The 26,535-nt window shown below is 45.9% G+C and overlaps 1 protein-coding gene across 7 annotated transcripts in view; it reads right to left on the bottom strand.

Annotated features, from left to right (window-relative positions):
- USP54 (ubiquitin specific peptidase 54) overlaps positions 1 to 26,535 on the bottom strand; it is a 2,840,272-nt gene that overhangs the window by 1,625,586 nt on the left and 1,188,151 nt on the right. For all 7 annotated transcript variants that reach the window (XM_069610693.1, XM_069610692.1, XM_069610695.1 and 4 more), the window contains exon 8: positions 726 to 872. In XM_069610693.1, coding sequence (XP_069466794.1) covers positions 726 to 872 — 147 coding nt within the window. The remainder of the gene's footprint in view (positions 1 to 725; positions 873 to 26,535) is intronic.

Genomic DNA, 26,535 nt, shown 5'->3' with positions numbered 1-26,535 from the left:
CTTCTTTCCTCCAATTTGATTGCCGGGAGGATAGCTCAGGGGCAACATGTTTGTCTCGGAAGACAGCGCAGAGCAACCCAGTCCCACGCTTTGACAGGGGTCTGTAATAAGCGCATTATTAAAGATTAATTTAATTATTTTCTACTCTGCACTTAATTTCACTGTCCAATGCCCCCATGCCTACTCTCACTTCCACTCATTGTACCTACTTGCCCCACTTCACTGGAACCGGCTGCCCATCAAAGTCAATACCAACCCAACTGTGGATCTCTTCAAAGCTTGGATTAAATGTCACTTACTTGCTAAAGATTGAGGATCCTCCCCGCACCCCCCTGCTGCCCTCTTCCCGGATCCTCTCTACCTGACCTCACCACTCCTTCCAGAAACACTTAATAATCTAATATTGTATATTTATATAATATCCTTTGTTAGTTTGCAGCACTTGGACCCCTTATGTTAATTCTACCCTTGTAAGTCACCCGTTTTTTATATAGATCTTTTTCTGGTTTTTGTCTCTGGTATATGCCACTTTATTTGTTTTTTTTACACCCTCATAAACCGGGTCACCACTTGTTCTCATCGTTGTGCTATTTTAGAGGCACTCTTATCCATCTATAAGTGTGTTATTGTGAGCAATTTCTGAATAAAATTAACATCCGTTATTCAAATCAATACAAGTACATGTTCTAAAATAGGTATGCTGCCACATCAGTTTATGTACTCACATCCCCGAGCTTCAGACAGGTACCCAGACTGTGAATGACGTCCTCTGCCAGATCAGAGTGGTCGGAATCCCACACCAAGCCAATGGTAATAATTTGGGGGGAGTTCATGAGCACCCGGCGGATTCGGATCTTCTCACCACAATTACTCTGCAAATACAAACAATGATCCTCAGTTCAGCAGTCAAAAGACATCCATCTTCATATGACGATACAATTCACAGGTGAATCTCTTGAAGCGCTATGCTACTTGGATCACTGGGCTTGCTCCTGTAATTGCCTGTAGCCCAGTACACATGATGCTGTGATAACAAGCCATACTAGTTCAAGGCTACCAATAAAACCAAGTGGTCTTTTTAGCCCCATAACTGCACAACAACATCTACTATGGAGCAATAGACAACTACATGTGCATACCTTGCTTTAAAAGAGTACATTTATGATTTGCCTTTTATATAGCACTACAAACAATTAATGTGTTATTATCACACTCTTCAGTTACTGAGAGTGGAACCCAAACTGGCTAAAGGCAAAGGAATAGTGTCAGTTTGTCTTTAGGGCATTTAAGCAGGCAATGTGGCAAGACAAGAGGTTTCATTATTCTTTCCTTTACTTTTGCTCAGTAGCCAGTAACCAAGGCAGAAAAGTGAAATATGGAAAAATGTTCTACAGAAGCTAGGGCCATGGCATCACAATCAACACCTAGTATGACATATCTACAGTGAGCATCGAATAAAATACAGCCATAAAACATAAATGTCCCTTTGCTACTCAATATGAAAATATAGACATTATTGATGTATACTCAAGGGAATGGGAAATTACAAGCGCAGGTGGGGAGCCGTTTGAAGACTGAGTAAATTTATTTTGTGAGAATTGTGCTTTACCCTTTTTTCTGCATTTCAAAACCGGTTATGCATGTCATTATTTTCTTGGTATACTTTTCAGAAGCTGATAAGGCCTTGGGCAAATATGAGTTTAGCCCAGATATAAGACATGTTAAAAGACTTAAGGGCCTCATTACATGGACGGCGGAGGACCAAGGTGCTATTAGCACCTTGGTCCATGCCGGTAAAATACCGGCACCGCCTTGGAGGAAAGGGGAATTACCGCCCTATTCCAAGGTTGGTGGGGCGGTAATTCCCCCTTCCCCCATTGCCCTTCCCCATTCCCATTTTTGACCCATAGGGCATAATGGGAATGGGGAACATGCTAATTACGGCACCGCAAATTGCGGTACCGTAATTAGCTCCCTGGTCCCTTTGCGGGTTGGTTTTTAACGCCTGCAAAAAGCAGGCGTTAAAGTCTCCAACCCGCAAAGGGACCTCGTAGTAAGGCGGTAAGGGTTAACGGTCACCGGTACCATTAACGGTGACCGTTAACTCTTACCGCCGTCCGTGTAATGAGGCCCATAGACACATTTCTCTTGGAAAATCAGCGGTTTTTAGTTCAGAATGTGCCCTTTTTCTAGCTGAAAGCTTGGGTAACATGCAGAAGCTGCAGGATGTGACCTTAAGGTTATGCGTCAGGACAATATCACATGCTATGATGGTGAGAGACAGTCGAGACCTTGAGCAGCAGCAGAGAACTAGGGACACATTTGGCACATCTTACAACCCACTGTAAATCACAATGGACTTTCAGATGTGTTTTATCATTTCAACCTAAACAAATACAACGATTGTCCCAGAGGGACACATTAAAAAGCTATAAATGCAATGTATAAAACCCTGAATACAGTAACTTTGTGAAAGCTTTAATAAGTAGCACAGCCATCCAAACCTTTTGACAATGCAGCTGTATGAGATCAAGAAGACAGGAAAGGCACAAGGATGTCTGTTGGTATTTAAGGCCACTTGGCCTTGTATTAGAAGGTATGCATTTAACCTACTACAGTATTGGGGCATAAACCATTTCGGAGGTAAGCTGGAAGATGCATATTTAACATTAGAGGAAACACTGGTGGTGGTAAAGGGACAGGGCTTACCAATTAGGTTTCATTCAGTCTTCTTGATATGATGCATGACCTTGATTGGCATGTATCTTTTTAATAAGAGGCTGAAATTATCTACCTCCAGGATACTTGGTCTACTGCAATAGTGCATAAGCAGGGTTATTCAAGCTATTGTTTTGCTTTTTTGGACCCCAAGTAGGGGGCTCTTAATATGTAGCCATTGAATGTAATGCTACTATTATGGTTGTTGATTCCTATCTATAGGATATTAATCTATCAGGGGGAGTGAACAACTGGTTATTCAACATTTATAATTGGTCCCAAAGGTCTAGTAATATTCCTCCTTCGTGTATCAAATCAGAAAAGAGACTGGTATCATTTGAAAAAAACATCTGAGGAAAAGGAACCTATGATTAGGATCACGCGGGTACCTCAGTGCACAGAAGACGCCCATCCCTACCTTTGAAGACATTCTTAAAAGAGGACGCTGATGTTTGTGGCATACTTAATGTAGCATGTCCTTTCCTAGATGCATATGCATACACCCATTGCTAAATATATGATGCAGACTGGTTGTTGTACTTGCAGTGCTACTTACTTGAAAATATCCCAGCTCAGCCAACATATAGGCTGCCGAAAAAAACCACATCATGAGGAGGTAGGCGGTCTAGCAGAATCATTTCATGTTGTGGAAACAACAGAGTTACCATGGCCCACTTGTTTTAAGGATGGTCATTCCTACGAGGACTTATATTATCCAGCTGAACTCTGGGAAGAATGTTGAACAAGTAGGATCTTGCAACAGAAAAGGTATAATTGTATCTAAAATAGACCACAATTTCTAAGGTTGTTTGGCTTATATAAAGTTTCATTTTGGTGAATCCTGCCCCCCTGCAAAGCCTATTCCAGTGGTTTTCAACCTGTGGGGCTGCCACCCATAAACTGTCCAGGGGAGGCACAAGGCTCTTTGAAAAGGGATTATTGAAAATATAAGCATTAATATCAAATATAATCAGTTCGGCCTTGTGGGGGGCACCGAAACAATATTTGTACTCATGTGGGAAAGGGGGATCTCAGCAAATAACATTTTCAATACCACTGGGCTATATTGAGGTCATATGATATCCTTGGTCAATGAGGTGTGTCCTTTTGTTACAAAACTGCACAGGATAATCAAGAAATATTACAAGGAAGGAAGCCCATGGTTTGGAAGTGAATGTAATCAAGCTAAAATAGGATTACTGTCAGCACTAAAAAAGAACCAGGAGGGGGCATTATCAAAATCATCCAAACTTTGCATATTCTCATTAAGAATGGGGAAACAGAAGACCAGGTTGGGAGCTGCTCATGGCAGCCTCATCTTAAATCAACCAACATCTACTTTGGAACATACAGCCTTATTACAACAGAAGTAACAGAGCAGCAAACCTGTTACTGCCACATTACAGCACTGCCATGCTAAAGGTTAGCCGGTCAATTGGAGGATTCACCTCCAGCAAAAGGCTGGAGGTATATCCCCCACTTTACTGCCAAAAATCGTCAACATTTCTTTTTTTTTAAACTTTATTTTTGGTCTGCAATTCACATCACAATCGCTTCAACTTCCCATTAGTAAGGGATATACAGAATAAAACATTAATTTTGCACCCTTCCACTCCCATTTTTGTTAATGCAAACAATGCATGATTTAGAGATAGCATAGATTTAACACATTGGGCATGTAGGATGACATATTTCGTATATAGTTCAATTGCTGTCTGAGTCTTCCGAGCCTGGCGGGGTATTTCCGAGGTAAGATCTGAATAGTGTCCAAATGTCTTTGGGTCTGCATGGTGGGGGGACCAGCCCTATATACGTTTCTTCGCATTCGTTGACATATGTCAATGCTATAAGGAATTGTTCTGCACATGGTGCGTGGCTACTCTTCCATTTTTGCAGAATACATTTCCTAGCTACTACACATGCTATATTGAACAGTCTTCTAGTTTTTTCGGGAACCTTTTCTTATATCGCCAAACAGGTATTTTTGGGGGTTGAGTTGTGCTGGAATTTGTGTGATATCCTCCAAAATGTTCACTACTTCCCGCCAGAACCCTGTTACCATGGGGCATGCCCAGTACATGTGATAAGCGTCTGCTCGAGGCACGTTACATTTGGGGCAGTTCGGGGTTATGGAGTCATGAAACTTTGCCATTTTAACAGGTGTATAGTGGAGCTTTTTCAGTATTTTGAACTGTATAAGTCTGAGCCCGGCATTCAGAGAGACTTTCTTTGTAAGGAGACAGTATCTGGCCCATTTCCCTTCCTCTACTGTTATACCCATGTCCTCTTCCCGGGAGGCCTTTATGATGTTGGACGATTTCGTATAGATTTGGACTAGGTTATATAATGTGGAAACACCTGTGCCTGTTTGTGAACGAAGTGCTTTATAACAGGTGTGTTCGGGTGGTTCTATTGGATATGTTGGCCATCGTTTCTTGAATGCTGCCTTCATACGATGATATTGTAAAGTGACAAGTTGGCCTCGCCCCACTGTATCCGCAAAGTCTTCCAGGGTTACAAATCTGCCATTTGGGAACATGGCTTTCATTGTAATATCAAAGTTTGGCATCCAAGAGTCCTGTAAAGCAATGTTGTAGGTAGGTTCAATACCCGGGTAGTTCCATAACGGAGCCTGTGAGTCGTAGGGTGTTTCTATGTGGAGTCGTTTAAAGATTGCAGCCCATGCTGTGATTGTACAGGATGTTGGGTCAAATTTGCATTCATCTTTATGAGATTTCGCAAAGATAATGGATCTTAAGTCCGTGGGTCGGACCGAGTATCGTTCAATGGGGACATGTGGTGTTTCTTCTGTGTGGTTCTGCCAATATTTAGCATATTGTGCCTGTGCCACTTGGTAATACAACTCGAATTCAGGTGCGGCGAAGCCACCCATTTCATAGGGTTCCACCATTTTTTCCCATTTCAGTCTATTGGCCCCCCCATTCCATATGAAGGTGGTCGCCATTGATAGTACATTTTCAAAGAACGGTTTTCCTGGGCATATGGGGACGTTGTTGAAAACGTATAGGTGCTTGGGAAGGACTACCATTTTGAGTACCGCGATTCGACCAGCTAATGATATGGGAAGTCTAGTCCAGATTTGGAGTTTGGTGTGGATCGTCTGCATTGCGGATTCATAGTTGTCTATGTATAGTGAAGGCTTGTCTCTGGAGACCAGGATTCCCAAGTATCTGATGTGGTCAGGGGCCCATTTCAGACCATGTGTGTGTGTGGGTCAGGTAGTGGCCTGCGTCAATGGAAATATTTCTGACTTGGTGGTGTTAATTTTGTAGCCTGAGTGTGCAGTAAAGTCTTCTATCACTGCCAATATAGGTTCAAGGTTCTTCTCTGGCCTTCGTATATACAGTAGTGCATTGTCTGCATATAATGAGATGGATTGATAAATGCCGGCCATCTTTATGCCCCTCAGTTCTTGTACCATTCTGCTTGCGGCCACCATTGGTTCAATCGTGAGGGCGAAAAGGATGGGGGAGAAGGGACAGCCCTGTCTGGTACCTCTGTGTAAAGTGAGATGGGTGGCGAGGGTTCGGTTTGTTAGGACCCTAGCTTTGGGCGATGTATATATCAACCTGACACTTTGTGTGAAGTATGGGCCGAAGCCGAATTTGTTGAGAACCTCAAACATGTATATCCACCAGACAGAATCAAACGCTTTCTCGGCGTCTATTGAGATAGCCACAGCCTGTGCGTCCGGCTTAATATGCGCCATAATACCAAACAGTCTACACAAATTCAGGGCCGTGGACCTCGTTGGAATGAAACCACATTGATCAGGGTGTATTAGGGTGGTCATTTTGGGCAGTAATCTAGTAGCGAGTACTTTTGCATATATCTTTGCATCAGTGTTTATCAGGGAAAGAGGGCGATACGAACAGCGTTCATGGGCAGGGCGTCTAGGCTTCAGCAAGACTGTTATAACTGCGTCTGTCATTGTATCTGGGAGCGAACCGGAGCTTAGGGCTTCCTCCCATACGTGAGCTAATACAGGAGATAGTATTTCAGCGTACGTTTTGTACAAGTCAGAGCTTAGGCCATCAGTGCCTGGGTTTTGCCAGCTGCCAGTGACTTAATTGCTTCAGCGATCTCTTCGCTAGTTATTTCCTGCTCTAGAGCCAGATTGTCCTCCGGTGAAAGTCTGGGGAGATCGATCTTGCTCAAGTAGGTCTTAATGTCTTCCAGCGTACGCATATCATGGTTTGCGTACAAGTTAGTATAGTATTCAGCGAACTCAGCATTGATATATGCTTCTGCGTGGACGGCCTCTCCCTTGTCTGTCAAGATGCTTATGATAGGCGCATGGTTGTGTTCATTTTGTAATATACGTGCCAGGTGGTTCCCTGCTCTATTTTCTGCGCCATATATACGCGCCCTGGTTGGGATGGACATATATTGTTGTTCTTTGGTTGCTAAGTCATTGAATTTTTGGAGATATGTATTGATATCGGCTAGTGTGTGTTTGTTGTGTGTTGTGCTATAGTTAGTTTCATGTTTTTTCAGGTGTGTTTCCATTTTGTCTAATTCAGATCTGACATTCTTAAGGCAACCAGAAGTTTTAGACATTAGATTGCCCCTCACCCATACTTTGAACGTTTCCCATATTATGGCCCATTTGTCCACCGACCCAGCATTTATTTGAAAGAATTCTTCCATTTCAATGTGTAAAGGTTCAACGACATTTGGGTCCTTCAGGATGTTTGGGGGCATTCTCCAACGTTGGTCTGGTCGTTTTATGTTGTGGAATGATATATCGAGTATGATCGTGGAGTGGTCCGAGAGTGTGCGGGGGAGTATTTCACAGCGCACTAAAGAGCTCTGCAATGGGGAGGAGATGAATTAGTAGTCTATTCTGGATTCTGTGTCATGTACCAATGAGTAGAATGTATATTGTCGGTCAGTTGGGTGTGTCCCTCTCCAGGCGTTGGTCGGAGCAACTCCTGTAGGGCTTGGTGTATGACAGTGGCCGATTTAGTAAGGGTCCTTTGTCTACTGGAAGACCTATCTAGTGAGACATCTAGGATAGTGTTCAAGTCTCCACCCCAAAGCACCCAAGCATCAGTTGTTGGACCTATTTCATCAAGGAGGTGAGCATAAGTATTAGTTTTTCGCCTGCTGCACTGCCCCACACCATAACGTATCTACCCAGCGGATCTATTTTATTTTTTTCAGGGGCAAACCCTAACGAGGGGTGCATCAGCGTGAGGACACCTTTGTTCTGTGATGAGTATTCGGTGTAATACCTATTGTTGCCCCACTGTCTCAAAACACTTTTGTTGATTCCCCGCAGCGCGTGGATCTCCTGGAGCATTATTATGTGCGGATGATGTCTATTAATGTATGCCCCAACTTTGCTGGCTTTTGCCCTGTTGTTCAGTCCCCGGATATTCCAGGTGAGCATTTTAAGTGTTAACCCAGTAGTTGCCTGTGTTTTCTGTGCCATATCAGCGTATTCCAATCGGATCTGGGAGGGGAGTGTGTTGCACTAGGGGGATCAGCGCGTGATACTGTGATTGCATTTTTTTCAATAAACAAATAAGTTAACTTCTTATCGAGGTGCCCAACTGGGGCTCTCAACGTGAGTGACCATATTCCTGGCCAGCAAAACAGACCCAAGTTGCCTGTTCCCACCCCCACTCACACCATCGGGCACAACTTGATGATGATCCCCTGTTACAACTCAGTGGCTTCACTCGTGGAGGGGGACAAGTGCTGCAACTCCGCTTCCATAGTCGAGCGCATCTCATCCGGCTTTCTTCTAATGATTAGAAAACTGTGATAACCCTTTCTGCTACTTCAATTGCTAGTGATCAGTGAAAGGGTAGCTGAGGAAGTCAATCAAGAACAATAAGGAGAATAGATGTTGTAGTCAAACAATAGGTCAGTGCGTTAGCTATGCTGGTTGTTGCATGCCATTGTGATCGAGCTCTTTTCTTCCAGGTGCAAGGGGAACAGATGATTCCACATAGGCTAGTGCCGCTGCCGGAGACTCAAAGAAGTGTGCCCGTCCATCGTGCTGTACGCGCAGCCTTGCTGGAAATAGGAAGGCGTATGGCACATGTCTTGCTCGCAGCTGACGTTTGATGGATTCATAGGATCGTCTTTGGGTTTGCACTCCCGCTGAGAAGTCACGGTATATGTGTATGTTGCATTTCCATGTCACAGAGGACCCTTTTCCCTTGCTAGTTTCAAAGCAGCGTCTCTGTCCCTGTAATTCAACAGCTTGACAATGATCGTGCGGGGGGAGCCCCAGGTTTGGGCGGTGGGACAAGTGTGCGATGTGCCCGTTCGACCAGAAATTGAGGGGAGAATGAGTCAGCCCCCAGGAGGGTCTTCAAGAGAGATTCAATTTGGGTTTTCATCGGGCCTTTACAAAAGGATTCTGATAGGCCGACTATGCGTATGTTATTCCTTCTCGACCTCGACTCCAAGTCATCACACTTATCATGGAGTTTGTTCACTTCCCCTTTCAGGCGGACGATGTCCTGGGTATTTTGATGTGGGGAGTCTTCATTTGCGCTTATTCTGTTTTCAGTGTCTGTGATTCTGGCGCTATCTTTGTCTACCCTGGCTTTGAGGGAACCTATTGTGGAGACAATGTCATATAATTTAACATTAATGGCCAGGAACCCATTTTGCAGAGTTGTGAGGAGGTGATCAAACTTGGAGTCGTCAGAAGTCGAGGATGTAGCAGCCGTCGTTGGGTCCAGGTTCTCGGAGGGTGTTTGTGAATTTGTAAAGGAATCCATCGGCACGGTCTTCCTGCTTTTAACGACGTTCTTTCCAGGCATCGTAAGGATGTTCACTTGATTTGTTTCGATTGAGGTAGTGGGCATGGATACCCGCTGGAGTAAGGATCCACTTAGATCAGTAGTCAGGACTGCGCCCTCGTTTATCCACCAATAGTATAATCTCTGGAGTAACAATTACAGGATTCTGGATCCTATATCCCACCTGTCTCTCTACTCTGCAACAGGACGTCTAGGTCGATTTGGGCGACAGAGTCGGATGTACTGAGGAGTGCTTGCCTTTAATGCTAGCCAGCGTTAGGCGTAAGTTTTGCCGGTTCGACCAGTGTTCTCAGGAATGGACTGTGTCCTCCCACGTGGCCGCGTATTATCAGGGTCACGTTGATAGGGATGAAGGAGCTTTTCCTCCCCTACTTGGGCTTAAGAGAGAGTTGCCTTCTAGTTATGTAGTTTGCAGCGATGGGGCGGATCGGGTATGTACATGGAAAGCAAGTTCCAGTGGCACCTGCTTGCAAGGGTTAGTTTTGCCCCTGTGCGGGTGTTGATTAGGCAGAGCAGCTTGTCCTGGAATGATTGCACTGAGTGCATTCTTGGTGTTGCCGTTTCAGGTTATGGTGGGTTTAATTGAGCCGGGGGGGGAGGGCTTCTTTCTCCGCCTCTTCCCAGGTAGGTTGATGGAGTAAGTTGTTCCCTGGCAGTATCGAGCCCCACAGGCGCTGTCAACCCTGGGCCCCAGACGGCTTCCGAGCGTGAGGCCCGTGCCTGTATGGAATGTTGTGTGGGTACCCTTCAGAACAGCGGGGGCCCCCTGTATGTCAGCCCAGGTGAGGTATGCCAAGTTTTCGTGCAGAGGGGCCCGGATGGGCAGCTTCAACCGTTCGCCCCAGGGCGCCCGTCAGCAGCGGGCCACGTGTACTACGCACGCAATCGAGATTGCCTCGTATGATCTTGTATGCGGCCGGCCCGGAGGAATGGGGTTGGAGCCGCCGCATTCTAGGTTTTGTTGTTGCCGGCTGTGCAATGGAGCATCTCGTATCGGCAGTGAGGGGGCGCAGGCAACGTTTAGTGTCAGGGAAGCGGACCAGGATTAAGTACACACAGTGCTGTTAATGCGTGGGGACGGGCGGCGTTATCCCTACCGGAGAGGACCCCGTCCTCGCTGTCTCTTCGGTGTCCACCGGATGGTGGTGCTTGAAGCCGCCTTGTTCACTGGAGTCGCTGCCTGCCACCCGCACCGCCTGCAGGGCCGGCCCCGCCCACATGGAGGCCCGTGCACTGCGAGGAGCTGCGGGCCCCGCGTTAATTACTCTGGAACTGTAGAGCGGCCTGGGGAATCTCATCCGTGGCTCCGTCCGAGTTAGAGCGTGCAGGGTCTGATTTTACCCGTTGTTTTTGCAGGTAGGTCCAGAATAACTGCTGCGATCCGTACAGCTGGTCTAGTAGCTCGGGGGAATGCAGTAATAGGATGTATTTTTCGAAAGGATTATACGCCGGAGAGGAGCTCCACTCTTAGGCGGCCATCTTGTTGTGCAACAGCGCCCCCTTCCACCTGTCGAAAAAATATATTATATATCTTGTTTGTGGATTTAAGATTGACTAATCATGAAAAATACATATTTAATTAAATTGATAGATAATTTGCATTTTCTTTTATAGATGCTTGCATGAGAGTTTCTTAATTCACTCAAAAATGAACCGACTTTACTTCAAAACACATTTTTTGCTACAAAGTTTTGTGGTGCAGCTTGATATATTGTTCCTGCTCTTTGTGGCGTATACAAGGCGTGCTTGTGTGTTCATATATTATTTTGCACAAGGGCAACGTTTTGATAATCTGGCCCCTGGTTGCATAGCTTCGGGTAAAGAGTCAGTTGAAAAAATAGGGTTGGGCGTCAATAGGATCAGCCAGATAACCTTGCAAGCTGGCTCTTGCCATCTTTGCCTTTCCGGTAGGCAATGTTCATTACTTATTAACTGATCGATCATAGCTCCAAAGGTATTTTACGCCAAAAAACACAGATACTCTTGTTTTTTGCATTACGTCCAGCCAGAATGATGCATCAACTAACTGTCAAGATAAGCTTATACATTATTGCTCGGCCCTCTGCAACTAATCCAGAACAGGACTGCAAGACTTATCTTTGGCCTCAAGCCCAGGGACCGTATTTCTTCAGCCTTGAAATGTCTCCACTGGCTCCCGGTGACTGCAATGATCAAATTCAAGGCCCTTTGCATTGTCCACAAGGCTCTCTGTGGCAGTGGCCCGCACTACATCCAACAGTCTCTTTGTAAATACCTTCTTTCTTAAACCGTCCGCTCAGCTACCTCCAACACTCTGATCTCTCTCCTCTACAGGTGCCTCCCTCTGGAATGGCCTTCCTGCCCCTCTCAAACATGAGCCGGACCACCTGAAGTTCCGGAAGCAGCTCAAAACCTTCCTCTTCTCCTCAGCTTTCTCTCTCTCCCATGCTGACCTACCTGTCTGCCACATGGACTGGTTGCTTGGCTACCCTGAGAGTTTCACTCGTGAGATCCAATTTAGTGTCTACCACGAACACTGTTATTTGTTCCCTACAATATGCATTTGTGTTCACATGTTATTTGCTAAACTGTATCTTTACCGAAAAGAAAAACATGTAATTTCTACTATTTATTCAGTCAAATTGACTGGACTGTATCAATTCATATGTTGTTTTGAAGAGTGAATTGATAAGTGTCCATGGGTTTTTCCTCTACTTTTGATAAACCAATATTGATAAAAATCACTGGGCTAAGATTGACTTCTTCCTACTTTGTTCCCCCGACAAAAGATTTTAGAATTAATTTGATCCGTTGTAGGCATTCAATTGTGAAAGTGTGTTTTGTTCTCTTACCCTGATTCATTTGTTGTTTATACGTGTACACCCACCTGGGAAAATCAGGGCCTTGTCAGGCGCCCTTTTATTACCTGTATCAACCCACTTCCATCCATGCTCGCCACTGTGTCTACAAAGTCAGATATCTAGGAATGATTTGCAGAAATCCACAAGAAAATTCATAAAAGCACTATCGCGCAAAATCCTTACGCCAGATAAGAGGGCTACCAAGGCTGAGCAGCGGGTGTCAGAAGAGGTGGAGGACACGCTGTGTGAGCAGTCCTATGAGGTGGGTGAATGTTCCAATAGATTGGAGGCGCGCTGTGAGGCCCTGGAGGATAAACAGGAGGATGGGGAGAACCGCTCCCACAGGAATCACATCTTGATCCGGAGCATCTCCAAGGGGATAAAAGACAATGCGCTTCCAAGCTTTATGACGGACCTCTTTCGATCCCTGATGAAGTTGCCGGATGGCTCGACCATCGAAGTTGACAGGATTCATCGTACCAGGTTCAGGAGTTCCCGGGCACCGAATAGGCCTCCAGATGTCCTTACAAGGGTCCACTTCTTTCAAGTGAAAAAGCAGTGGCCTGTCCTTGGCAAGCATTCACGTCCGCAGCATATCGATCTCACTGTTTCAGGATCTAACCTTGACAACTTTGGCAAAAGGAATAGCTCTCTGTCCAGTGATCGAATGGCTAAGTAGTAAGGAAGTGCCTTACAGATGGGGGTTCCCCACCACGCTACACTTCGGCCTACCAGGACAGGTGGTGAATCATTCCGTCGATCAAAGAGGCTGAGGGTTTGATGATGAATGAGGGTGCACATGAGGAGGTGGAGGCGGACCCAGGCTCGGGTCCTGTCACATCGCATAAAGCAAAAAAGCTGATGGTTCCAGCCGGAAAGACGTGAGGAGTTCTATAGGTTTGTTGGCATGATGATGCACGGTCAGGGTGGGACTCAGTGGGCTACAACATGAAGGGGTTCTAGAGCCCCAAGGTTGATAAGAAACCATGTTCTAGTATTGGCAGTAAGGAGAAGGGGTAGGGAGGTGGGGTACGTGTTTAGGTTGTTAAGCTGCCTTCCAAATTGGTTTCCCAGTTGGATTAGGAGATGTCCAATTATTGCTCCTGTTTGAACACAGTTAGTTGTTGGGGGGAACTGTAGGGGTGGGTGGGGGTTTACATTTGAAATGTTTACTGTGGGAGGGAATTCAGAACGTTATGTATAAGTATGCGGATGGAGGGTACTTGCTCACGGGGTGGGGGCACTACGGCTCCTGGGTGAGGTGACTGCCAACCAGGGGGGAGAGGACTTGATGGTTATTGGTATATAGAATGCGCAGGGGTTAAACTCTCAGATGAAGAGGAAAAGACATGCGCAAACTGGGGGAAATGTCTATCAATAGGGTTCCTATTCTTACAAGAAACGCACCTGCTTGCTCAGGACAAAAAGTGGCTGCGAGCCAGAGCATTCCCGCGACAGTTCTTTGCCTCGGGGTGAGAAAAAGAGATGAGTGGTGATATTGATTGGGGAGCACGTCCCAATGTCCGGAGGGGGTTTTACGGGATCCCCAGCGGAGGTTAATATGTGTGCAGTGCTTGGTGTGGGAGCGTCCCTTCACTCTGGTTTCTCTGTATGCCCAGAACACTGGGCAGGACTGGTTCCTAGAGCACTTTCTCTCCCAAGTGCTCATTTTTGCAGAGGGGTAGATCTTGATAGGGGGCGATTTTAACCTAGTGGCAGATCCTCTGATGGATAAAACCCTGCCTGCTACCGAACTGGATTTTAGGAATGAGGTGACCTTTGGGGCTCTGCTCAGGGAATTGGGGGTGGTGGATCCCTGGAGGCTGTCTCACGAGGGGGAGAGGGATTATTGTTTTTACTCACATATTCATGGCGGTTTCTCTAGGTTGAATCTACTACTGATTCCTAGCGCCCTATACCCCTGCGTCCAAGGTGTAGACATTGACACAAGAACACTGCCGGACCGTGCACCAGTGTTTGCACCATGTCCATGGTAGGTATGCCGGAGTGGCAGCGGCACCCTTGGATAGTTGTGCAGCCCAGTACTGAGAGATCTGGTTATGTGGCGGGAGTTAGGGAGGATAATCACCAACTATTTTTGGGAGGATAGGAAATCTGGCCCTTCTCTGGGTATAGTGTGAGATGCAATGAAAGCTGTGGTATGGGAAGCACTTATTAATAAGTCAGTAGCATCCACTAGGGCAAGGCAGCTAACCCGTGTGGGTCTGCAATGGGAGGTGGAGCACGCTGAGCAGGCACATAAGAGAACAGGATTGCGCTGTGACTTGCGGAGCTCGAAGGTGGCACAAAAGAAATTGGAGGAACATCTGGCTGACAGGACTGCCCAGGCTATGTTAAAAACCAAGCAGTTTTATTATGCAAATGGAAATCGGGTCGATCGCCTCCTGGTCGCTAACCATTTAAAAACCCAGAACTAGAACACAGTGTTAGCCCTACACAATGGGTGGAGGGTGGTCCAGCAAGGGGAAGCAGAGAAATTGCAATTTGGGGAACATTTTGGGGAAGTGATTCGGGGAATCGATGATCAACTGACGGCCCAGGCCCAATGTTTGCAGGGGGTGACCCTGACGAAATTAACCACAGAAGAATATGGTTCATTGGAGGCCCGACTGCCCTGGATAAGGTGGTATGGGCCATTAGGTCACTGAAAGATAAGGCCAGATGGTTTCACTGCCCATTTTATTTAATAAATCGGCTTTCTTTTGGCTCCCTTCCTGGTGGACCTCTTTAATTCATTCAGAGCATCAAGTAGGGTGGCCCCTACCATGGGTACCTCTACGACAGTTCAGATTCCCAAACTGGAGAAAGACCCGACATTATGTGAATCATACCGACCCATCACTCTCTCTAACATCGACTCAAAGCTTTTTTCTAAGATTCTGGCCTGCCGCGTGATGGAGGTCCTCCCAAGAATAATAGCCGGGTATCATACAGGGTTTATTGTGGGTCGTAGTAACCATGACATTGTGAGATGGGTCTAATGAAACCGACTGCGGTGGGAGGCCTGGGTGCCCCGGATGTGTTCAAGTACAACCTAGGCGCGCAAATCTCTCACATGGTCTCCTGCGGGGAACCCGTTAGGCAACTAGCGGGAAGGTTATTGAGCAAACGCAGTAGCGATGGGGCTGGGCCACCTCCCATATATGGGTGAGGGATCCCTGGTTCCAACACACAGCTTCACACTTCTGTCCGCCACCAGAAAGACACTTTACTATATGGTTCGGGCACTCTGTAAGTGGGGCGTGGTGCGGGGGCCTGGCCCGCTCACGCCGGTCTGGAATAACCCAGAGTTTCATCCAGGGTGCATTAGTAGAAGCTTTGATCCGTGGGTAGTCAGGAGGTGGAATCGCTTCAACAATTGTACAAGGAGGGGGAGCCCATTAACCTTCCTAGAATGTAAAGACACCTTAGCACTGCTGGAGGCTGAGTGCTTCCCGTACGCGCAATTGATAAACTGGGCTTCGCAACCCTCCATGATGATTGAAGCCACTAGGCCATTGAACGCGATTGAGCTGACGGTCCAGGGGGTGGGGGAGGGGTCTCTCGGGGCAAACTTTCACAAATATACAGACTGCTGGACAAGGGGGACTCTGTTGAGCGGCTGCCATATATGAGTAGATGGGAAGAGGATCTGGGGGAGCCAATAGAGGATGAGACTTGGTTGAGGATATGGGTCAGAATGCATAAATCATCCAGATGTATCACGGATAAAGAATGTGTATACAAATGTTGCCTCAGGTGGTACCTGACGCCAGAAATGCTTCATAGTATTTCAGCCGACTACTCCTCGAGTTTTTGGCGGGGTTGCACAGGGGTGGGTTCGCTCTTCGATACGGTGTGGACGTGTGCAAAGGTAGAGCTCTTGAAGGAGGTGCTATCCAAAATTAAGGAGATTACCAGTCTGTCTGTTCCATTGAATCCCCGGGTGGTATTGCTGGGAGACGCAGGTGACGGGCTAGTTCCTCTGTCGGGTCCGCTAGCCACACTATTTGGGCACCTTCTCGTAGTAGCCAAACTGACTATTGCATGCAACTGGAAAAATGTGGAGGGCCCGCCGGTCCAAACACAGTGGGTTAAAATTTGGGACATTACAGTGGCAGAAAAAATTACTGCAATTCATGAGGGGAGATATGCCAAATACTTGTCTTTGTGGAGACCCTTTATTGGCTTTTCAGACAGCTTCCCCGCGATTGTGGATAAGCTTCCACAGATGAGACATTTTTGCCTTACTGTAATCCATCTGGCAGCGCATGTTGCTCCTGGGGGGTGGAATGGGCTGTGGCTGCTGTCGGGTGGGTCCGGTGATGTGAACTCGCTCCGGTGCGTAGGAGCTGGCACTATTGTTCACTCCCTGCTATCTGTTCATTCGCAATGTGATATGGGTCATGTGATTTTGTGGAAATGCAAGGCATGTGTTCATGTATTGTCATGGTTATGAAGTCAGGGGCACAGGCATTCAGGGGTAGCATGCACCGGAGACCTGGGTGGACACTGCTCTGGCACCTTTGGCACCAGGCTCATGAACAAAAGTAAACAAGAACATCCATTTAACACCAAAAAGATTTTATTATGGAATTAGCACTTCAGATGCATTAACCTTGAACATTCCATCCATTAAGCAGCATGCATTAACCTTGAACATTCCATCCATTAAGCAGCCCCAAGTGTATTCTTGGGTGTGGCTGCTAATGGATTGCCTTTGCACGTGCTCACTCTCTAGGAGTGGCAGGGTGTGGCTGGTAAGCCAGCCCTAATGGGCGTGCCCACAATCTCAGCTATATAAGCTGCCCCGATCCTCAAGACAGACGCTCCGCGTTATTCTGCACTTGAAAGCGGCGTAACGCTCACCGTCTCCTGAGGACAGACTTACCTATTAAGATCCTGCTTCCTGCCAGCATACTTACCAACTGGGGGAAGCTGTTCTTACCTGTACATCTCTTTGGCGAACCAAGTATTCATCTTTACACTTGCCGGAACGCCGAAATCTTCATCTTGGCACCGCAGCACGACACGCTCCATCGTCGACAGCAGCACCTGCAAGGAAAAACAGAAGACAAGTTTAGACATTAAAAAAAACAGTCAGTTTAAGGTTGCGCTTCGCCATACTTTGCGCTTTCCTTAAACCATCACTTACCTGCTGTCGAACATTGAGGTAGCATCCATCTTCCATCCGGCTGCGTCTCACAGCTGCATTGAGGCCGCATTTCCATCTAAGGGAAGAAAACGTGAAGAAAACAGAAGAAACATTACTGCGGGCATAAATAGGAGCAACATATAAAGACATTAAACAGAACGAGCAGCATCACAAGAGCTCAAGAAAGACTTACCAATCATAAGGAGAAGCATAGTCGCAGCTGGACTGGACTCATCCTTATCAGGGATCAGTGAAGGAACTAGATCCCATTCGACGCGCCCCTGCCAGAAGTAGCAGGACGGAGAGCTCATCTTTCATAATTCACAGGTGAGCTTTATGGGCCGGCGTATGCTCACAGAAACTGTGCTTTGGGGTGAAGGGTTCCAGAGGTACAACAATCACAGATTGGCGCACTCACACACTCTTATCTCCACACAGGAGCAGTATCAGCACGTACCACCGCTCACAGCTTTTCTACTGAGGGAGAAGCCTGAAGGGGGTGATTCAAGTTCAGGGAGGGCTGCAACCGTGCCCCAACGCCTCTGCAGAGACCAGGTGAGCGTAAAATGTATCTGTCTCTTCCCACAGTACGTTAGTTAAACCATGTTTTAAACAAAAAGTATATGTACAGTTATTACTTACCTAAAATATGTTCTGCCATTCTTAAAAGTATATATAAGTTTTACATACCTGGAATAGCTGTGTTTCATTCTGAATAGGTGCACTCAAAGTCTTACTTTCCTTAGAAACTTTCTCGCCATTCGAAAGGAAAGTAGATAGTAGGTTAATTTACTCACCTGTGAATTGGGTTCCCCTCTTCCCAAAAGTAATGCTTGCTGGTTCCACTGTACCATTCCTGTAAAGGCTATAAATGTATGAGTGTCCCTAATTGGGGCTTGCTCCCCCTAACTTGCTGTTATAGCCTATCCAGAATACATCTGCCTTTGGTTATACTTACCTCTAAGTTGCTGATAGCTCCTTTTAAAAATATATAGGTTTACCTGCCTGGAATAGCTGTGGGTCATTCTTGAAAAGTGTTCTTTAGGTGTAACTGACCTTGGTATACATGGTGCTATCCTCAATTAGTGTAAAATGTTCTTACGAATCTTAGACTGTGTGCCACTGAGCTGCAAAGTAAGTGTAATTGTACATTACACCCCGAGGTCCAACTCCTCTAGAATAACTGTATCCTGAATCAGAGTTATAGGTTTTGACTTTTCCTGGAATAAGTGTTCCGCTATTCAGGAAAGTATATTGTCCAGTTGGTTTATTAAGTGATTTCTTGCTACGTGTCACTGTACAACTGCTAGGGTCTACTACCCTTGTATTACTGAAAGTAATCTAAAAGTAACTATTGGTTTGACTTCCCTGTACCTTCAAGAATTGTGATGTGTTTTTATAAACGTGTTTATGACTCTATGACCAGTACTTACCCCAAGACTTAACTTGGCCTACTTGTATTTTACGTACTTCTGGTGTTAGTGTTTCTATTGAATCCTTGGTGTATTACAGGTACTTTCTAGAGCCCTCTCGCCCACCTAAGATAAGCCTGGCTGCTCTGTCTACACTACCATATACTCAGGTGGTACAGCCGTACACTTAGAGTGGAGTCTTGTACTGTCTCAGTTGAATGGTTTTACTAAGCCCTTAGTTGGACTTCAGAAAAACTGTCCTAACACACAAGGCCTAGTATGATTGTTTGTCTTGTCCTCCCTCCGTCTTCCCTCCCTTGTTGTGTCACGCCTAGAAACACTTTTTTACAGGCATGTTATAAATGACTTATCAGGTCCTCTGATACTTGTTTGATATCTAATAGGGAACGCGGAGCACTTGCCGCTTCATTAAATGTAAAATAGAACTCTTTGCAGGAACACATAGGAATGCCTGAATCAGGGCGCTACCGGTTAAATTGTTAAGGATATAGTCAATCATCGTTTTGTCACCAACAAAGTGAGCTGGTTACAGGAAATTGAATCTTAAGAGTGGTTGCAATAGTTTATGGACCAATGCGGGTTCCCATTATATTTCATTGTGCCAGACTGTGTGAGAATACTCGGTCAGCAGTGCTGGAACATTTTGTGTGATGGTATCAATGAGTAGTGTTTAGCAGAGCTGCTTCTAAGCGCAATGCTTCTAACTCCCCAGCCAGGTCTCTTATGACACCGATATCAATATCAGACCCCCAGATCAAGGTGCCTCAATCCATTACACTGTACTTCTTGCTGGTGCTGCATTTGTGTGTTTCAGGAATAACTGATCCTTGGTGATTCTACGCTGTAGCAGGATAAATTCTAGGTGTAGAATGAATTGCACAAGAAACCAGCCAGTTCAGTCTCCGCAATTATAAATACATTGACAACCTGGAATCAATTCACTGCACCAGATGGCAGCAGTACAGATTTGTGTGGTGCAGTCACTGGCACTGTGTACTATGGATGATAGGCACCAACAGGAGTAAGGTAATCAAGCAAAAGCTGTTGGCCAAGTAGGGAAAAGCTGGGGGTCGCAGAACAACAGATAAGAAGGCAGAGATTGCAGGAAGAAAAAGGGAGGGTAACCCCTATGAATGGGAGACTGGAGGCACAGAGGAAAAGAACAGGGCACAAGCAAAACACAACAGAGAATTGTTTATAAGCAAGCAGCTGGTGTCCCTGCAAATTAAGTAGCGCTACCAGAGTGACTCTGCGTAGCGGATTGTCCTTGCAACACTAGGATGCCATGAACTGTGCACGCTCTCAGCAAGCCTCTGCAGCCCGCCACGTGATCAACATGAAAGCACAGTGAAACGAGTCATATCATCCAATGACTCCAGCTAAAGCAGCTACCGGCAGGTAACGTCTCTGTTGGTCAAGAGTAATTATGGAGAGGGGCAACAGCTAACTGAGAGAAGATTCTAGTGCACACCTGACTGTAATGTGATGCAATCGTGGCAGTGCATAATAGGTATCACCATGCTTGAGATTTTGTCTAAACATAGGAGAACAACCATTCTGCCTGCAGGAGTGAAGGGAAGTTCAGAGCCGTTTGGCAACTAGGCCTTATTGAACCATGGTTGAGTTGCGGTTACGAAGTGCAGTCAATCCTGTCACTGATGTTAAAGGTCTTCTTTGGAGCCAACTGCCTGTTAAGCAGATGGTCTTTATGGGATTGAGGCTCAGGGTTAAGGACAAGTAATGGAACACAGTATCAAATCTGATGAGGACAGTTCAATGTGATCAGAATCACTGAATAATTCAGCTAAACTTCTAAAGTACTTTGTGAATCAAATGTGGCGAGAAGGCATTGTTCAATCTAGCATAAATACATTTCCCAAGTAATCTTGACCTTTCCTTGTTGAAGATGTCATGGGCTGATAATTTGCATTCTTTCTTTTAGCAAACAGAGTTTATCTAAAGGGGGCTCCAATGCAGAAATATTTTCTGGCCTGCATTCTGTTTCCATACCAATTGCAGGAGAAGTGACAAAAACGGTCAGTTTTGGTGCAAGTCACTCCCTGACCATGAAGAGCAACTAGGCATATTGTGTTCACAATTGCTCATTATCAAAGCTAGATTGTCATCAAGCACTGTGAGCAGGAGCAAGCACCCTCAGCTTCTTTACATAAAACATCACAGTGGTGTTGTCTGTGTGGACTTGGATAAAAGGTCTTCCGTTTCAATGCGTTTATGTGCTCCATTCTGTTTTGAAACAAAACAGGATGTGCATAACCAGAGCGCTACAATAGGCTTTCGATCTGAACTTTGATGGATAAGTTGTAAGGGAAATATGAGGGGGATGATTCTGAAAAGCAGCCCTGCAGTGTTCTTCCTGAATACACCCATTAAGAGCTTAGCTTTGAAGAAATCTCCTACAGCTTGTGCTGAGAATCCCAATGATGGTATCACTGTCTGGACAGTTGAAACTGTACTTCCCACATTCCTATGCCATTAAGCCATGAAAGAAATAATTTTGCTGAAAAACGTTCAGCATCTCTTGCATAACAAATTCACCACAGGGTCGGGGGTTGGGGTCGAAGCAAGTGTCATCCCTGGTTTAGTGCTAAGAAGTATCCGGAACAATTGAATTCTTTGCACTGGCAAAAAGTTGAGTCCCTTCTGTTTTAAAAAAATAAAAAACAGAGTTTTAACAAAACGTTGCACTACTTAAGGAGAGCCCTAGAAGAGGCACAGAATAGCCATTACTTCAGGTAAGAATATAAATGAACTCCCCCAAAACCTGAGGTGTAACGCCACAACAGCTAGGACCTTAGTTAAAACCATTGGTGCATCATTGAAACCATAGGGAAGATGTAATGTCAACCTCCCACAGTGAATATCAGGAATTTCTCATTTTCCTTCCTAACATGGATGCGCAAATAAGCTTTTGAAGATCGAGCAACACTAACCAATCAGACCATCCATCTTATTAATATTTTGTCCTTACAACAAAAAGTGTAGAATTTATCATTTTTAAAATGGCTGCAAAATGATTCCAATGCTGCAAAAAATGTGGAAGCTTTGGTTTTTACCCATCTACTACTACCTGTAATTAGTCTGATCAACAAATCCATGTCAATTTCGGATATCCAGTGCCAACATCACCAGTAGTCGCGAAGCCCCACAAATCACTCATATGAAGTAACTCCCTTTATGAGGGTGTTTTCAATCTGGAGGCACAATAAGGACATTCAAAATGTAATTCCTTAAGTTCAGTAGCTATCTATACGTATTTTAATTAAGCATGAATCACAATAAAAATGTACACTTTTTGTGCTGCATTACTTCCTTTTTCTTGCTACAAAATGTGGAAATCAATAGCGCTATATCCTGAGACTTCAAACAATCTCTTCCATTTAGACACTCTAAGATTTCCGGAATCTTAACCATGTGGACAATTTCTACCATGAGGAAAAAATTTAGAGATGGGCAAGTACAGAATGGGATTTATGACCTCTATTTTGTGAGGTTTGTAGAATACTGTGAATACAACCCCAGAGCTCTTTGGTGTACTAGTACTTCCTTAATGGCATCCAGAGTTCAGTGATTTTTGATCCCCCATCACAATGTTACCAACCAACATTTGTGAGTCACATATGGCCCCTAATGGTGAAGAAAACCTGAGTGGCTGAAGGCCCAGCAACACAAAAAGCTGAAAAAGTGTCTCCCGGAACCATAGTCCTAGGTTTCACTTCTGGATGGTGCCCATCACCTCTCTTGAGGGTCTCGTCCCCACTTCTTGGGCACCTTCAGTTCCTTCTCCTTGACCACCACTTTCCAAACTTCCTCTTCTCCTTTTGTTTCCTTTCTGCACTTTTCACGCTCTTTTTCACCTATACTGTTTTACCAATCTCCTCCAACCTCCTCCTTATTCTATTTCTTACGCCTTAGTTCCTCACTTTAGTGTTTATCTCTCTGTCTTAACTCCCCATCAACATCCTTCCTCCGTTCCTCCAACAATCTTTCAATCTCCTTATCTTTTTTTTATTTTTTTTTATTTACTTGTGTATAAGCAAAAAAATGATTTTTAAAAGAAAGAGTCAAAGTGTTCAGAAGATTTGGTTCCAACGTTTCGAGGTTGTGAAATTGGGTCTTGTAGTATGGAAAATGAAGGCTCAGACCAGAACGGATGCGTGGCAAGTGAAAGTCTTTAACAAATTTCCGTGCCATTCATTGCCTGGTGGGGGAGAGTCTGTGATCGGACGGGCCCTTCTGCCGTAAAGATTTCCATTGTAGATGGATGCCCGTTGGCGTTGATTTTACTAAAGGCTGCTTCCATTAGTTTAGACGCTGCTACAGCCCAGCGTGATTTTTCCCCGGAAATGAGACGGCACCACCATGTGTCTTCTTCTATCAAGACGGAGTCAACCCATAATGGGGCCAAGAAAGCCGTGCGTTCCTGAATTAGAGAGGGGCAGTTTAGCAAGAGGTGGCGAACAGTCTCAAAGGAATCTGGGGTTTTGCATAGTCTGCAGGTTGTAATAGTGGATAGCCTTCTTATCCAAAGGATTTCTCTGGTGTGGAGCAGGTTGAGTCCTGCTCTTAAAAATGTGCATCGGAGCTTTCCGGGAATTTTGTGCAGTACGCCAAAGGAGATTTTAACTTATTGTATGTGGGTGGGAGGTGTTTTAAAAACTTAATTGCTGCTGCTTGTTCAGTGGTGGCGATCCAGTCTTGAATTTTCAGTTTTTCAGTTACTCTTTGTGGATTAGTGATGAGGTCATCTGTTGAGCATACGAGTTCTTCCAGTTTTTTGTTTTTGATGTAGAATCCAGTTCTGCAGGACCATGCAGTTCGTTGAGGCCAACTCCTGACCGATGATGTTGAAAATAGGCAGGCCATCACGCATGAGGGTCTTCCTGAAGAGGGCCAATGAGGCAATCTCCTTATCTCCAAATACCTCTTCCACCTTGGGATTCTTCAACGCCTCCTTATAGTTCCCTGCAATCACCTCAATATCATCCCCTCACCTCCTTCCACTAGCCAACCACCTCCTTGAACTTCTTATCAGGGGCGTTGCTAGGGGGGGGCTAAGGAAGCTATAACCCCTGATCTTTTGGTTGTAGCCCCTGATAGAATCTCAGGAGCTACAGCCAAAAGACTAGCTAGCCCCCAGTCCCAACAGTTCAGACATCAGCTTAGCCCCGGGTCTTTTCCAGACCTAGCAACTCCCCTGCTTCTTATCCCGCTTTTCTGTCTCCTTAAACTCTCCCCCTTCCTTTTCCTGTTTTCCTGTTGTTCAAGTCCTTCCATAAATTCGCCTCTGCTCTTAATTTCTATCCCTTCTACCAACTGATGCTCTATGAGACAAAGCCAGTATCCTGACCTTGTCAAGAGGGAGAGGGGGAGATGTGCCACAAAACAATCCAGAGGCAGTCCTGGCTGTCAGGATGGAAGCAGCAGCAGAGAGGATCCCAGTTCCTGTCCCCCACCCTTGCATGCAGAACATTGTCTCACAGCATGCCTCTGCTCCAAGATGCTTGCCGGTCTATCTTTTGTAGAGCCTGTGAAGAAAACAAGCACCAGAGCGCTGAACCTCAACCGACGCCCCATGTTAACATCACAGCCACAGAGACTGAAACACTTGTGACCAGACCCAATCCTCCAAGATGGAGGGAAAGCAGTTACTCACGACAGGGGGAAAGCCTGGGAAAGAGTGGCATCACAGGTGCCATGCAGCAATTAGAGGCTTGTTTCGAAACACAGACGAGCGCTCTGCCAGAGGCTTTTGTTAAATCTTAAGACTGCCAGGGACAAGAGAGAGGGCCAGACCCCTTCTAGAGACTATATTTACCAGGGAGAATGACTGCTTTGGAAATCCGGACATAGACCGTCACTGAGCTGGCAGTCCCACCATGGCGGAACGCAGTGGCTTTGTACAGATGAAGTGGGCAGGGCTTAGTCCCTTATTTAACGCCTTTTTCGAATGTAACACATTCAGGGCATGACTTGGCCCACTTGCAAAGACTTCCCCCTTGCACATACCCCTCCCAGGAGGAGAAGCTAGATCAGGATTGGCTAGAGAAAGCTGGGCCATAAGGGCAGAGAAAGAAATATAAGCAGTAGACTGAAAACAGGAAGTGTGGGGGTATCCGGGTATGATAGGTTATTTATAACACGCTTAATACCCAGAGGTTTCTAAGCGCAGCCCCAGAGATCGCACCTGTGTTGCTCTGTGTCGTCTTGCTTCCAAGGCAAGCACGTTGCTGCTGAGCTATCCTCCCGAGACCAGGGTGAGGTCAGGAGTGGAGTGAAGGTGGGCCAAGAGACAAGAAGGAAGGAGTCTGTGGAGGTGTTTATTGAAGAAAGGTGAGGTATTGGCTTAGTGAGTAGAAGGGTACTACAGAGTGAGTATGCATGATTGTGCAGTAGCTGGATATAATTTAGTACAAGGAGTGGATGTGAAGTGAATGTTCCTGGATGAAAGGAGGGTGCCTGTTTAGAGGAGAGGAGTAGTAGTGGAAGGAAGGGAGTAGCAGTAGAAGTGGGAGCAGAATAGTGGTAGTATTGGGAGTAGTAGTAGTAAGAGGAGTAGTAGTGAGAGGAGGAGTAATAGTAGTGAGGAGGAATGGTAGTGAGAGAAAGAGGAGTGCTCATAGTAGGAGTAGTCATTGTATGAGGAGTAGTAGTGGTGATTTAGGAGTCGTCATAGTGGTTTAGCAGGTGTGGCAGTGGTTTAGGAGGAGGAGGAGTAGTAGTAATAGTAGAAGAGTGGGGAAGAGATAACATCAAAGAGTGGAGTCAGGAGGAAGGCAGAGTGAAACATCGGAGGGACAGAAGGTTGGTGGGGAGGAGTCAAGAAGAGGCAGAAGTGGGCAGAGTAGAAGTGTCAGGTGACTGTGGGCATGTATAGACCTAGGAAAATCATACTGAGTAATTGCAAGGCAAAGCCCCATTTCCTGTTAGAACACTAACCTATGTCGAGAGTAAGGAAAGTTAGAAGTCCCTCAGGGAGTCAGTGAGCCTGCATTAAAGGCAAAACATTTATACGTCGGAAGCGGCCACTGCTCACGCTGTGTTGTCAATCAGTGTCGGCAAACGTTGGTGCGGCTTGACGTACACATTGGGTCCTTTCCTCTAGCAGAGGAGGACGCGGACACGGAGCGGAGGCTAAGCATACTTTGTGGAAGCGAAAGCAGCTTTCCCGGGAGCCCGCATTGGAGTGCTTGAATCGCAGTGGCACCGCTACCCACTGCACTGAGCCAGCGACCAGGAAGCGCTTTCCCTCGGCGGCAAAGGAGGCGAAAGAAGCGAGGTGAGACGAGGCACGGCGAGGGGTGGTAGTAGCACACCACCATATGCCCTGCTTGCCTTTGTCTGAGGTACCATAAGTCAATCCGTAGAGGCACTGATAATACTAGTGACCTGTATGCCTTCGCCCCCGCCCCCGAAAAGGTCTGCCGCAACTCAGCTCCACTTATCGGCTTCCAGCCCCCTATATTTCCTTCTATCTCCTCCCATTTCCTTACAGTCCCATTTCCTCTCACGGCTCATCTGGTGCATTTGGCTCCCTTAAAGAACAGCAGTATCTACAATCAGAG

The sequence above is a fragment of the Ambystoma mexicanum genome, chromosome 8, assembly GCF_040938575.1.
Source record: "Ambystoma mexicanum isolate Mex_15411 chromosome 8, UKY_AmexF1_1, whole genome shotgun sequence".
NCBI lineage: Eukaryota > Metazoa > Chordata > Amphibia > Caudata > Ambystomatidae > Ambystoma > Ambystoma mexicanum.
This window is presented reverse-complemented; position numbering and strand designations above follow the sequence as displayed.